The sequence below is a fragment of the Juglans microcarpa x Juglans regia genome, chromosome 6D, assembly GCF_004785595.1.
Source record: "Juglans microcarpa x Juglans regia isolate MS1-56 chromosome 6D, Jm3101_v1.0, whole genome shotgun sequence".
NCBI lineage: Eukaryota > Viridiplantae > Streptophyta > Magnoliopsida > Fagales > Juglandaceae > Juglans > Juglans microcarpa x Juglans regia.
In genome coordinates, this window is record NC_054604.1 from 26975746 (window position 1) to 26991523 (window position 15778).

Here is a 15778-nt window from a genome sequence, read left to right on the forward strand (position 1 = left end):
TCTAGAATCCCATTATATAGTTCCAGTCAAATAGTAACCTCGTCATTAAACACCCCCAACCACCATTGAAAATGTTATTAGAAAGTTGAGTATCTTTAATAAAGCATTACTTGGGAAATGGCTATGGAGGTATCATCAAGATTGCAAATCCTTGTGGAGGGCCATGATTGATTCAAAATATGGAAGTGCTTGGGGGGGGGGGGGGGGGGGGGGTGGGGTTTGTGGTTGGTGATAGTTCCTGACTTTGTTTTTGGCATGATCAATGGTGAGGTGGTAGGGTTCTTAGTGCTTTTTTTCTAGATCTCTTCATATTTTTCAGAATTCGGATGCTTCGGTGGCTGAGATTTTGGACTGTTCGAGTGTTTCATCCCATTGGAATGTTCAATTTTCTAGAGCCGTTAATGATTGGGAAATAGAGGCCGTTTCTGAATTGTTTGGCTTATTGTATGCTACACATCTTGGGCAGGATGAGAGTGATAAGATGGTTAGGAGGCATACTGGTAATAAGAAGTTTTCAGTTCCTTCTTTGTACAAGTTGTTGTCAAGGCCAAATGGGGTACATTCCTTTCCTTGGAAAAGTGTTTGAAAGAGTAAGGTGCCTTCAAAGGTTGTGTTCTTTGGCTGGTCTGCTTCTTTAGTGAAGATTTAGACATTGGACAATTTCGGGAAGCATGGATTAATTGTTTTGGATTGGTGCTTTTTGTGTAAGAAAGCCGGTGAATTGGTGGATCATTTATTATTACATTGTGAGGTGACTAGGGCGTTATGGTATGAAGTGTTTAATAGGAGTGGCATGGCTTGGGCAATGCCTAGGAGAGTGGTGGATCTTTTTGTTTGCTGGAGAGGTTAAAGGGGTAATTTGCAAATTGCTGCTATTTGGAATATTATCCCTCTATGCCTTGTGTGGTGTATTTGGGCGGAGAGTGGTCGATGCTTTGATGATAAGGAACGCTCGATGGATGAACTTAGACGTTTTTTCTTTAATATCTTATTTCAATAGGCTTCGGCTATTGTGTTTAATGGAACAAGCGTCCATGATTTCCTTCTTTCCTTTTCTAGCTCCTGACTTGTAACTAGATTCAGTTTTTGTATACTTCCTGTGTAATTGGCTTTGTCTTGCTACTTGTCTCAATAAAATTTCTTATTCATCAAAAGAAACAAGCCATGATTCTATAGCTGGCCATCAGGAGAGGCTCATTAAGGATCAACTTTTGACTCGTGAGATCATCTCTAGAAATTGTTGCTCTTTGTGCAATACACACATGGAGAACATAATTTTTTTTCATTGTTCCTTCTCAGAAAGGATGCAGTGCAGTTTATGTGAGAAAATCAATACCCCATGTCACATAAAAATCAATACCCCATGTAGAGCCTGGAAGAACTATCCCCAGGGATATTTCAAACTCAGAAAGAGAAGACATCTCCCTAAATCTTCAGCAAAAATATTGCTTCTACATTTGGAGGACGTCCCTAGGATTTAGCATTTCTTTAATACTTTACCACCAAACAGGAAAAGGAAAAAGAAAAAACTAAGTGGTTCCTTTTAAAGCTGATCGGAAGGGCTATTGGATGGCTTAAGAAAATAGCCCTGGAAGGAAAATTTTATACTGGACTTCCAGTGAAATTCCAGATCCCTGCTCATAAAAAAAACACCTACAAACTACTGGCGCCAATTAAGAACTGTTTTAGCCCTAGACTCCTAGTTTGGCTTCACATGACCACCATAGAGGCAGCTCCAAAGTTCTCCACGGAGCCATGGGATAAAGAAAAGATTTGCAGAGAGTTGGAAGGAAAGCCAAAACCATAAATAACAAGAGAATCAAACAAACAAAAGCAAAAACCTCCAATTTTGCTTCTGGCAAAGTGGAGTCAGAAAAGTACTTACCAATTGAAGTACCATGGAGATACTCATGTGAAGGTGGTCCCAATTTGAAAGGTTATCTCCTGTCCAAGTTGCAGCGTACCTTTGGCTACCAGTAAATCCAGCTCTGGTGAGAACAAAAGGTCGCTTATTTTCATTTGCTAACTTCATGCCTTCATATGTTGATCTTGCCATCAGCATGCCATACACCTAGAATGGGTAAAACAATAAATGAGGAAACTTCATGATATATTATGCAAGTCAATTTCCAATAACGGATCTTTCAGGACCAAAGCAAACTCAACTAGCATATATATCATCCATGCCCAGAGATTATTTTCAAAGCATGTTGACAGCAAAAGCTCGTCAAGAAGAGTGTAGGGATAATAAAGCATGTAACAAGAAAGAAACACAAGACTAGGCTCACAGAGTAATACATTGTGGTAATGAGAGTGATTCTGACAACCTCCAAGCTCATCATCTCCCTTATGGATATTGCTTTCGGGCATCGTTTTGGTTACAGACTAAAAATTGAAAATAATATTAATAATAATAATAATTAAACAATTTTTTTTTTTTTAAAATATAAAATGATAATGTAAAAATGTCAATACCAGATAGAGTTGTTTAATTACCTTAAAAACAGCTGGTTCATTCATATCATTCCATATGCCATCAACACCATTAGATATGAAATCTTTAACTAATCTAGCCCACCAGGAACGAACTTTTGACTGTGTAAAGTCAGGGAAAACACAATTCCCAGGCCATACCTCCCCTGAAGACAGATTGGAAATACAGTAACACATCAACTATCAAAATACGCCGTACCAGTGTAAATTGAATATATACCAACAAAAGGCCTTCCATCTGCTTTTTGAATCCAGGCATCACTTTTGGAACCACTGTCATAGACAAAATAACCCTCTTCATGTTTGATTCCAGGATCAAGCATCCAGATAGCTTTGAAACCGTTCTGGTGAAGGTCATTTACCAAAGACTTTGGATTTGGGAAACGATCCTGAAAGATATCATAATTGCTTATTTCAATATCCAGAATTGTGTCAAGAATTTAATACAAGATAGCTAATTCATTCCCAACTCACTAGGAACTAACTTTTGTAATTAAAAGTTCACAGTAGTTGTAGCATGTAGCACAATATAGAACCTAACATGAACACACTATATATACCTCAATCAAGATTAGGTAATTGTAAATAGAAAATGCACAAATTGTTGAAAAAAAAAAACTAAAAAGGAAATAAAAACTGATCTATGATTACCTGGAGAAATACACGGATAGTGTAATTTAAATAAAGAAAGAAAGCTGCATATACAGCACATGGGGATAACTTCCCCATCTCCCCTCCCACTCAAGAAAGAAAAAAAAAAGAGTATAGAACAAAATGACCATTGACAAAGAGAGGGAGAAACCTCAAACACTCTTCTAAACTCATTTGAAGAAATCTGCTGGTGGGAATTCAAAAGAAGGAAAAAAAAAAAAGAAAGAAAGGGGGAGAGTTTAAGAGAAAGAGAGAAGGTGAACGCCATTGGCCACCCAGCCATCGTCGGCGAAGGAGGAATAAGGGAGTTTCAGTCTTTAAACAATAATATTCTATCTAGATCATAGTTTTGGCAGGATTTGCATTACCCATACATTATCCAGCGTTCTCTAACCTTAAAGCTTTGCTTAGCCACCCCAAAAAGCAGCAGAAAACTAAAATTCTGGCCAAACCGGCTGGAAAACTCATGGCGGGCCACAACCTATCCTACTCAAAGATTGGGGATTTCTTCAATTACACCAATAGAGTTATGTTTCTTAGTTGATTTATTATCCTGAAGTGTTGATTTTTACAAAACATTAGTAGATTGCGAAGAGGAGCTCTAACCAGGGGTATCTTGAGTGAAGGGCAAAGACGGTCTCTTTATGAAACCAAAAATTGTATCATGGAATATAAGGGGGCTGAATAAGAGTAACAAGCGGCTCTAAATTAGAAACTTACTTCATCAATGGAAGAGTAATATAATTTGTTTACAGGAGACCAAGTTGGAAGAGAATTAGTTTGAAGTTTATGGAGATGTCAACATGTTGGTTGTGGTCATACTTGCCATCTAAAGGGATATCCGGGGGTGTTTTAGTTATGTATGATAAAAGGGCGGTGGAGAGAATGGATGAATGTGCAGGAGAGTTTACTGTGGCTCGCTCCTTTAAGCATATAGAAGATGGATTCTTGTGGGCATTTGCAAGAGTATATGGCCCCAATCTTGATTCAGAAAGAAAGCTATTGTGGGAAGAATTGGTGGGGCTTCTTAGTTGGTGGGAGATACCAAAATGTATAGGGGGAGCTTTAATATCACTCGCTTCCCGAGTGGAAGATCAAGTGCATCTCAATTTAACCCCACCATGAGGGGTTATTCTGACTTCATTTTCGAACATGAGCTTATGGATATTCCTTTAATTGAAGGCACGTTCACATGGTCCAACAGCCATAAAAGCCCATCTTGGACAAGGATTGATAGGTTTTTTATAACTCCAGATTAGGAATTACATTTTCCGGATGTAATTCAAAAGTCAAGTAGTCACAAAATTTGAAAGAGCAACATTGATGAAGGAGATCTCTTGGAGACAAAAATCAAGGGGACTATGGCCAAAGAAGGGAGACAAGTGCATGAAATTCTTCCATTGGGTGGCTAATTCGCATAAGGAACAATGCAATTGAGGCGTTGATGGTAGATGGTGCAGTTTCCTCAGACCAGTTAGTCATCAAGAACCACATCATACAGTACTACGAACACCTACTCTCATAATAGTACGCATGGAGACCGAAAATGGATGGATTAAGTTCTGAATTATTAGACCAACGGGGTCCAGGGTGGCTTGAGAGGTTATTCGAAGAAGATGAAGTGTGCAAAGTGATCTGTAACATGGCTAGTGATAAAGCTCCCAGCCCTGACGGTTTTACCATGGGTTTCTTCCAAGTTTGTTGGAAGTGATCAAGGATGATCTCATGAAAGTGTTTCAAGAAGTTCCATGCCAATGAAAGGTTTGAAAAAAATTTCAATGCTACTTTTTTAGTTCTCATTCCTTCAAAAAATGGGGATTCATTGATACTACTGCCCTATTAGCCTTGTGAATGGGGTGCACAAGATCTTTTCCAAAGTTCTAGCTAATAGATTGAGTACAGTGATGGAAAAGTTAATTTCAAAGCCTCAAAATGCATTTGCCAAAGGTAGACAAGTTCTTGACTCAGCAGTAATTGCAAGTTAAGCATTGGACGGATGACTCAAATCTAAAGAACCTGGATTACTTTGCAAACTAGACATGGAGAAAGCTTACGAACATGTCAACTGGAACTTCTTGCTTTATCTACTTGCAAGAAGTGGTTTTGGGCTGAAATGGTGTGCTTGGGTAGCATATTGCATTTCTACAGTTAGCTTTTCTCTATCTTGGTGAATGGTTCGCCAGTGGGATTTTTGACTCCTCTCATGGTTTGAGACAGGAGGATCAACTCTCTACATTACTTTTCAATATCGTGGAAGCTCTTAGTAAGATGATTTTGGGACTTGTGGAAGGTGGCCTTCTCTATGGCTTCTTGGGGGAAATGGTGATTATGGCTCTATTGATATTTCTAATTTGCTTTTTAACGATGACACTGTCATCTTTTGTGGAGCAAATCATGGGCATATTCAATCTTTGAGGGCTCTCCTTTCTTTTGAAGCTATCTCCGGTTTGAGAGTGAATCTTTCAAAGTCTGAATTAGTGCTGGTGGGAGTTGTCCCCAATGCGGTGAATCTTGCTCGCCTCCTGGGATGTAAGATATCTTCTCTACTTATGAAATATCTTGTCCTACCGTTGGGTGCTTCCTTCAAATCAGAGGCGATTTGGAACGGCGTGATTGAAAAGGTGGAACGTAAATTGGCTTCTTGGAAGAGGTTATACTAGTCTAAAGGGGGTAGGCTTACTCTAATCAAAAGTACCATTTCTAATCTACCAACTTATTTTCTGTCCTTGTTCCAACTCCCTACAAAGGCAGCTAATCGTATTGAGAAGTTGCAACAGGATTTCTTGTGGAATGGGAAGGGGGACAAGGTCAAATTTCATCTAGTGAACTAGTCAATTGTTTGCACACCAAAATCTGGGGAAGGATTGCGGATCTATAATTTGATAAAGTTCAATCAAGCTCTTTTGGGTAAATGGATGTGGTGGTACCAACAAGAAAGGGGGGCCCTATAGAAGTCAATTATAGATTCGAAATTTGGGGAGTCTTGGGGAGGATTGCTCAAATAAGGTACGTGGACCATATGGGGTCTGTTTGTGGAAACACAATAGAAAAAGGATGGGAGACTTTCCTAAGCCATGCACGTATTGAGGTGGGTGATGGTTCTCGAGTCAAATTTTGACATAACAAATGGTGTGGTAAACAAAGCCTCAAAGAAACATTCCCTGGCATTTTTGAGCTTGTAAGGGCAAATGATGCTTCAGTAGCTGATCTCTTGGTCTTTTCTAGTGGTTCCCCTCAATGGAATGTAGGTTTCATCAGGGTAGCTCAAGATTGGGAGTTGGAGGTTATAACCGAGTTTTTTACCTTGCTATATTTTACGTCAGGGTGATTGAGGGCACCATAGATAAGATCAATTGAAGCACCTCCAAGAAGGGTAGATTCATTGTTAGATCGTTCTACCAAGTTCTAACTAGCTAGGGCATGACCACTTTTCCATGGAAGAATATATAGAAGACAAAAGCTCCTCTAAAAGCAGTTTTTTTGTTTTGTTTGGACAGCCTCCCTAGACAAGATTCATACTACAGACAATCTGAGGAAACATCGTGTAATGGTGTTAGACTAGTGTTGCATGTGTAATAAGAATAGAGAATCAGTAGATCACCTGTTTTTACATTGTGCGGTGGCTAGGACCATGTGGGATATTTTTTTGCGGGAATAGAATTATCATGGGCCATGCCTCGTAGGCTGGTGGATTTTCTAGCAAGCTAGAGAGAACTCCAAGGCAATCCACAAGTGGAATAATATGAAAGACAGCCCCTATATGTATGTGTTGGTTCGTTTGGCGGGAGAGAAATGATAGAAACTTTGAAGATCGCAAATTGACAATGGATAAGCTTAAAGTTCTCTTCTTTAAAACCTTGTTCTTTTTTTTATAAGTAAAAGTTGAAGAGTGGTCAGTTCTTTAAAACCTAGTCCTTATGGGCAGGGGTCATTGATTTTAACGGACTAAATGTCCATTATTTTCTACTTTCGGTTATAAACCCTAGTTAGGTACTTCTCATGCATACATCATTTTCTTATGAATAAAAATTATTGATTACCTATCAAAAAAGAGAAATGATCTATACAAGCCCAAAATAGACAAGCACTACGCAAGGCTTTGTAAAAAAGTGAACCCACCTTGAAAAAATGTAAAAAAAATATTCATTTTTAGTGGGACATACTTTTTTACAAAGGGCCTACGCAAAGCTTGTCTATTTGAGACTTGTATCTAGCATTACTCATCAAAAAATAGATTGTGAAGAGTTGAAAAATTACCTATACTAGTGTTTGATAAATTGATACATGTGACATTTTTTTCAAAATCATACACTAGAAACATGTGAATGAGTGGTTAAACTTGGTTGGTTATGATTACTTTACACCAATTCGAAATTTAAGGCTTGGCATAAACTGAAAATTGGGGATTTTGATGAGTTAGCTTATAATAATCTTGAATTGATGTGTTTATCATGTAATTGAGGTCATTATTTTTATTGATTAAAAGCTTAAAAAGACTAGGTATCAAACAAAATGACATCAATTACAATTGTGTCGTTTTGAGGATTAGCCAATTAAGGTAAAATTATTATTCTTTTGGATAAGCAAGAAAGAAGTAAGGTAAAACCGTTTTAGGGAACTTATCATTAAAGGCTATAGTAGTAATACAAATTGACCAAAGTAGGGGATCATCATCCTAACAAGGGATCACACAAACTAGTCATACGGAGTGAATGTATGACCATGAGTGATGAAGTCTAGGGAATAAGGTTATTGATTCTATTTGAGAGTAGTTGAATGATTTGCTGCTTACTGTAAATTATTACCTAATGGTTTTGCTATTCTATTTTTATTGAACTAAAATCCATTTAGTACTTTCTGCAGAACTTAAATTTCATGGGCATGATGAAATGAGGAATGTATATTCTTTGGATCTTCTTTAAACAGATCCCAAGATTTAATCTGGATTAATTTAACTTATTTCATTAAAACTCTCTCTTATGTTTTTTAGATAATACCACATATCAAGATCCTATTGACTAGAGTTTTTATGAAATATTGAGGAGTTGATAATACAAGTGCACAAGAGCCAAATGATTTATCTTACTAAGATTATTGTGATTATTATTTGGTTCAGTATTTGGTAGCGTAGACTTGATTTGATGTTATGTAACTATAGAGATTCTTGTTATGGTTAGTTTCTGGACTTATTTGTTTATGATGACATTTTTTTATAAGTAAGAATAAAACTTTATTGATAGAAAAAGATGTAGCCGAAGTACACGGAAACTAGCCACATTACAATCCAGCCTTAAAATTACATATATTCTTTGATAAGTAATTGAAGTTATTTTAAAGACTGCAAAAGGAATAACCCATGTATACAGGAGGTATACAAGAGAGATATCTATCTAGGATTAGAAAAATAGAAGAAAATCATGAAACTCGTCATATTAGAATATATTGATACAAATGAGTATAATATCTTTAAAAGTTAAAATAAATTGAAAATAATGTGATTACTCACGCATTACGATTATTTATATCCCAGATTGTGCTTCCATATTGCCATGTTCGTTTCACATCGGCGATTGTCATTCTCATAGGAGCGTCAAATAGGGTAAAGTCAGCACTTAACTATTCCTATCTTTTGAAGGACTACATTGAAACAATCACCAGTTCAGAGCCAAAATTGGAAGCCTACTACTGTTTAGGAACTAAAATTGTATTTTGACCCAAAAAAGTAGTAAAAGTATTTTTTTTTTTTGGTCGGTAAAAAAGTAGTAAAAGTATAAGAACAACATGATTTATGAAAAATTCAATTCAGATGACCAAGAATTAATGTCCTATGGAATGATCATACAGAGGATCTTTTTTTATAAGTAAACAACTAGGGACCATTTAAGGAGGACATGCCTTGTCAAAAGTGAAACAACGAAAGCCATCCATGTAATCGATATCCATCCATATGACATCACAAGGTATGCCTTTCTCCCGCATTGTATTGGCAATCTACAAAAACGAGAAGTTCAATGATCAGGAAAAAGAGAAAGCTATACAATGTTAAAAAAAAATATAACCCCACCCCCCCCCCCTAAATGCTAAATATCAAGCGGAAGACGCAAATGCGAAAATTACCAGATATGGTCCAAGGTATTTTAGAGAGTGTAATTCTAGGTTTTTCATTAGAATGCATGCCATGCCTAAACTCTTATCTATTGTCAGGAATAAGAAATATGATGATTTTGCTTTCTCTTCAGCAAAAAATTAAAATTAAATATATTGTATTTGTCAACATATGGACAATCTTCTAAATTTCCCCAAAAAAATCCAAAGTAGTATTTGAATATGTACTACCACAAGCATGCAAGGAGAATTGAGGGAGGGTAAGATAGGGAGATGCTAGTTTAATTGAGATAAATAGAAATAATCAGAAAGTACCTACCTCAAGAACCCTTTTATCTGAGTCATAGCTCCAACGACATTGGTGATAGCCTAGCGACCACTTTGGGGGCATAAATACGGATCCTGATGACATATCATTAGTTATTCAGCATATACTTCTCTACCAAGTGGTAAATTTTGTGGCTAAAGAACGAGTTAGTGGTTGGTAGTCAAACAATTCGTGTTCATAATGCAAACTATAAGAATCATAAATATTTGAAAACCCTTTTAAGTACCAGTATCTATCGCATATCAGATACTGATACAGATTTGCACGTTGTCAGATACATTTCTGGAAATTAAAAATGTTTTTGAACTTCAGACACGAGCCGAGCATGATCTTGATAAAAGAGTAACAATCTGATTCCTGTGCATATTAATCCTTGACAATATGAAGGAATAGGGAAGACTATAAGAAAGTAGTGAGCAAGATGTTGGATATTGGAAGGGCACTTGGGATGATGCTTGACATTTCCATTGCAAGCGCTTCACTTGATGTGCAGACACTAGGACTGTTCTATTTAAGGATGATGATGATCATGAAGGGAATGAGATGGTCACAATTGGATTATCTTAACTATAGTCTAGAGTTTGAACATGCTAATTTGCCATCAAATATTTCTTTAAAATTGCCTTTAAATATGTTTTTAAGCATTTTGATGCCTTTTTATGTTGTTTTTTTGTGGCATAAAACTAACATTAAACTTACATAAAATATATCTCTAAGGCCTCATTTGTTTTTACAACTATTCTCATCTCATCTCATCTAATCTAATCATTACAATTTTTTCAAATTCCCACACAAAAAAAAATAAACAATTTAACTTTTTCAAATCTCAAAACAAAAATAATATTAAAAAAATATATTCTAACAATATTTTATTCAATTTTCAACTTTTATCTCAACTCATCTCATCTGCGAAAACAAACGAGGCCTAAATTAATTAATTAATTGTGGATCCCCATCATTTCATATCCTAGTTTCCTTAAAACTTAGATTTTCATGTATATATTTTCTTCTACATGTATCATGTATCATGTATCATGTATCAGTATCAGTGCTTTTGACATAAGAACTTGTCGCAAACCTTAATTTTGTTTGCTCATGATAATAGACAAGTACAAGATTTGAAACATGTATCCAAGTAAATCTGAGTTCTCACAAAGGAAATAATGTGTCATAACAGCATTGAGAAACATATCCTTGTGCTAGAAGTACAATTCAATAAACAGAATCCTTGGAATATCACCAAAGCCTTCATCAGAGTTTCTCTCTAATCTTTACAAGACCAAAATACGTGCTTACAAAGAAGCAAAATCCTAAAACAATACAGGAATAATTCCAAATAAATAAAAATAGAAGTTAGAAGGCCTTTAATGACCAAATAAGAGCTATAAGTCAAACAAGAAAAGGAAAACCAACCAAGAATTACATGAGCTACACTCAAAGATGTAAGAGTTAGCAAACAATTTCTAAGTTTAATACCTAGGAATTAGAATCCCATTCTTCATCCTTCTCCTCTATTGAAGAAAACTTAACCTCAAATTTTGAATTTCCAGAGATGTAAATCCCTTGCAATGAGAATTTCACCTATGGCTCACCTTGGGTCACATCTCAAGTTGCATAAGGAAAACTCTCCAAAAATTATAGCTGGCAAAGAGTAATGATGTATGGTTCATTGGGAAAACCTCACTTATACCGCGTAGTTTTGTATTAAATAATAATAAGACCCATCAGTCACCAAATTTTAGGTTCATCTATAATTGAGTTAGTCATTGTGGCCGCATTAACATATTTGAATTGTTACGATAAGGGATTAAAGAAATAAAAGATAACATTGTTTAAGAAATTACCAATTGCATGAGATAAAGATCTTAGGACATCAGTGGGTGAAGAAAATGGACCAAATGTAATAACTGGATATGAGGATGGAGCAACAAATTGTATTTTCGATTCCTTCCTGAGGTCAATCTGCTTATGAAAAGATAAATGCAAACAGTAAATAGGTAAAACTTATAAAGTCTAAAGGTTTCAGAAAGATTAACTTCCATATGATTCATTTATCACAGCACCTCACAACGTTGTGTTGTGTCAGCAAGAACTCCCAATGCCTCTCCATTGGGAAGAAGAGCTAGCACCCAAGGATGAGACTGGTACAAGGACGTAGTTTCAGGACCATAACCCCATGCATCTGTGTTCCAAGTAAAAACCTAAAAGAAATGAAACCACTATATTTAGAGAACAAGGATAATGCTTGCATGGGTCAAATATCAAGCAAATAACTTACTCTCTTTCCCGTCCGCTCAAGTTGTCCACTAACTTCTCCAGTTCCATAAAAGGAGGTGCCAGCAGGAAGCTAAACCAGAAGCAAATTACATCACATCAATTAATGAGGAATCATGTTAGACTTGAAGTTGCAGCAGAAAAGAGACAAAAACAATGTATCTGTGGTAATATATTGGATAGAAAATATTGTACAGCACGTTGAGGACAAACTATTACACAGTAGTAACTGACCTCAATTTTAACGATCTGCCTCCCCAAAATACATTCAAATGTTGGGGTATATAGGGGCACCTTGTGACCTGTAATCGGTTTATCCCTATCCTTGCTGTTTATAAAAGATAAACTAGGATATGCTGCATCTCTATCATTTGCAGAACAATCAAATCGAAAGATTCCATCTTCCAGTATAGGTTGAAATATCATATCCCCTGAAGTGACGTCTGCAGTGATGCTCTTTTCTTTGTAATCAGCCATTTTAGATGTCAACCTTCTACTAATTAACTCCTTACTAAGCCTCTTCTTCCTGCATACCACGGCTTGCATTAGGAAGCCTCTAACGTAGTGTTCACTCAGTATCCTACTCAATTTTCCTCGAAACATAGCAGAAAAGGATATTCAAGTTGAAAATGACATTACAGGTCATGTCACAATATGAGAATGTAATCTTACAGAATCGCCTATAAAGTTGGAAGCACGTACGAGATGGTTTGTAGCGGATATTAAAAAAAAACATGAGAAACGATCACTTTACCCTCACATAGACGGAAAGGAGAAATTTTCAGGTGAAGGATTTTTTAAAATCTAGAATGTAGTAAGATAAATATCATTGTTTTAGGTTTATTTTTTGTAACAACAACACTGGACTATATGCAGTAAGACGTACTTCTCCCAATCCCGCACCCCAAAGGCCCAAAACAACAGAGAGGCTGACCCCAAACCCCTTTTGAAAACAATAAAGGCCTTTTTGAGGACAACGGGCAGTGCACCTTACTTAAATTTTTACGTAGCAAAACTCTTTTAACCTATGTCTATGATAATGAGATCACGTAGCGGACGCCATGGGCTCAAATCCTATTGCTTATAAGATAAAAAATAAAAATAAAGACAGTCGCATCACAAGCGCAACAAAACCTCGACTAGTTTTTACCCAAATGAGTTTATAAAAACTCGGAGAATAACGTTAAATGTTTGAGAAATTCTTTTTATAAAAGAAGCAGTGATAACCTGAAGAGGCCCTCGGAACCAAGAAGACCGTGCTTCTTCAACCTCGATACTGATGACAATCGTCGTCCACTCCAGTTCGAACTCCAGATACAGCAACTCTTATAGAAATGATGCTGCTGTTGGTGACTGTGCGCGAGGTCCAGCGTACCCCCACCAACTGCCAACCTCAATAATTGTGCTTCTCCCATTGGTGGAGCCCGTGAACTTCTTTTTTCTTATTTTAATGATAAAATATTCAACAGGAAGAGAGAGAAAGGAGCGTTTGAAGTAAAATATGGCAGCCTGACATGGATGGTGATGAAAAGGCTTTTGAACCTATGCTCGAAATAATAACGCCCGCAGGAAGAGCCAACCGTCGGCACGCTTTCACCTTTACATTATCCGATTGTTTTCTTTAGCATCAGAGTATTAGCAGTGTAATTAATAAAATTTGATTAAAATTTAGTCGGAGTATTTACTTTTATAAATTTAACTAATTATTTTTTAATAATATTAAATAATAGACTCTTTTAATCTATTATTGTTCTATTAAAATATTAATTTTGATCTTTTCATTTATTTTAATCTTAATTGTAATTTAAATATTTATTCGTTATTAAAAAAATACACATTAATTTTCTAACCTTGATATTAAATTTTAAAAGAAAAAATTGACATCAACTAATAATAATATTGTATAACTAGAATTTGAAATACTCTAGCAAGATGATGTCACGTCATTGAAATGATGACTTATGGAGGTTGGCCACCTTCTGTGGTTGAGTTTTGAATTTGGACGCTACGTACTTTTGAGACGAAGATGAATTTCCTGAAGTTATTAACTCGCACGAAAAGAATAACACGCGGGAAATGAAATTGTTTATGCTAAAATAATATTTGGCAAGCAACTTGAACTCAACAGATTTGACTAGTAAAAATTATCAAAGTTAAAAGTACTGTAACTTTGTTGAGTCCACTACAGTGAGTTTTTATGCAATCTAATTAAATTTTGATCAAAATATAATTTTGTTGAGTCCACTATTAGTGGTCTTAGCATATTGATGATTCGTGAAGGAGCAAAAGTAACAGGGGTAAAATTATATATTTTATTTTGTGTTTTTATGTTGAAATAATAAATATTAATTTTTAATAATAATATTTAAAAAATCATATTTTACAATTATACTGACTATATATTAATTAATAATTTAATTTAAAATTAAATTATTGTTTGTCAACTATCTTTTTTCGTCAGTCTAATCATTCAACAATCATATCTATAATTTTTTAATCCAACAAACACATTATATTAACCCTTATTCTACTCAATAATCACATTTACAGTTCATGAAACCAATAAACACATTTTGACAACCTTTGTTCTTCTATCAACCTTATTTGTTGTAGCTAACAGTCTCGAATTACGCCCTATAAAGAGATAATCTCTAGACTATTTCTCACTCATCTTCTTCCAATTCTTTAAATTATTTTCCCTCAGTTTGCTATAGATCCCTGGAGTATTGATCATATTATATATGATGATTATTCTGATCATGAATTCGATATGATTGAAGCAATGGCGGTAGAATAAGAACGAAGGGATATTGAGGGAGCATCTACTTCATGTCATCATAATCCTCAATATTGTACGTTCATCAGACATGATCCATTGGAAGGTCATCAACACTTTTGGAATGATTACTTTGTTGAGCTACCAATATATCCACCAGATGTTTCTAGGAGAAGGTTCCGAATGGGTCGAGGTCTATTTGTACAAATTCATTCTGTAGTTAAAGTTTATGATGATTATTTTGTTCAAAAAATAGACGCCAGTGGAAGGCTCAAATTGTCTTCCCTTCAGAAGATGACTACAACAATTGGGATGCTCGCATATGGGATAACAACGCAAATCTTATGGATGAGTATGTTAGAATTGGAGAAAGCACCGCAACAGTGAGTATGAAAAAAATTTGTTAAGGCGATTGTGTCAATTTTTTCTAATAAGCACTTGAGGTCTCCGCACAATAATGATATAGCAAGGTTACTAGATGTTGGATAAAGGCGTGGGTTTTTATGAATGGGTAGCATTGATTGCATGCACTAGAAATAAAAGAATTATCCTAGTGCTTGGAAAGGTATGTACGCTGGCCATATAAATGAACCAACTATTATTTTGGAGGCCACTATGTCTTAGGATTTTTGGATATAGCATTTTTTTGTTTTTTGCCTAGGTCTCATAACGACATTAATGTGCTTGATCGATCATTTGTTTTTACTGCATTGACCGAAGGCTGTGCTCCTCCGTGCAACTTCTCAATCAATGACCATGAATATACGATGTGATATTATCTTACTAATGATATATATCATTCTTGAGCAACATTAGTCAAACTATTTATACTCCACAAGGAAAAAAGAAAAAGCATTTTGCTACCCTCCAAAAGTTTGTAAGGAAAGATGTGGAACGTGCATTTGGAGTACTCCAACGTATTTTGAAACTGTGCGTGGACCTGCTAGATATTTTGTTCGTGAAGTTTTAAAGGACATTATGTACGCATGCAGTATCTTGCACAATATAATTGTTGAAGATGAGCGTCATCTATATCTCAGTGCAAACCAATTCATTTACGAACAATTCAATGATAGTGTCCTTGAACCAATATCGCACGATATTATACCTGAATTTATGGAGTTCATTGAGCAACATTATCGTATTAAAGA

The 15778-nt window shown here is 35.7% G+C and overlaps 1 protein-coding gene across 1 annotated transcript in view; it reads right to left on the bottom strand.

Annotated features, from left to right (window-relative positions):
- LOC121235759 (alpha-glucosidase 2) overlaps positions 1-13464 on the bottom strand; it is a 34517-nt gene extending 21053 nt beyond the window's left edge. The window contains exons 1-11 of the mRNA XM_041132148.1: positions 13079-13464; positions 12086-12377; positions 11856-11924; positions 11641-11778; positions 11422-11539; positions 9569-9651; positions 9040-9135; positions 2714-2882; positions 2497-2639; positions 2299-2385; positions 1886-2071 (exon numbers count right to left, since the gene is read on the bottom strand). Coding sequence (XP_040988082.1) covers positions 1886-2071; positions 2299-2385; positions 2497-2639; positions 2714-2882; positions 9040-9135; positions 9569-9651; positions 11422-11539; positions 11641-11778; positions 11856-11924; positions 12086-12377; positions 13079-13266 — 1569 coding nt within the window. The 5' untranslated portion in view covers positions 13267-13464. The remainder of the gene's footprint in view (positions 1-1885; positions 2072-2298; positions 2386-2496; positions 2640-2713; positions 2883-9039; positions 9136-9568; positions 9652-11421; positions 11540-11640; positions 11779-11855; positions 11925-12085; positions 12378-13078) is intronic.
- Between the last annotated feature and the right edge of the window lie 2314 nt (positions 13465-15778).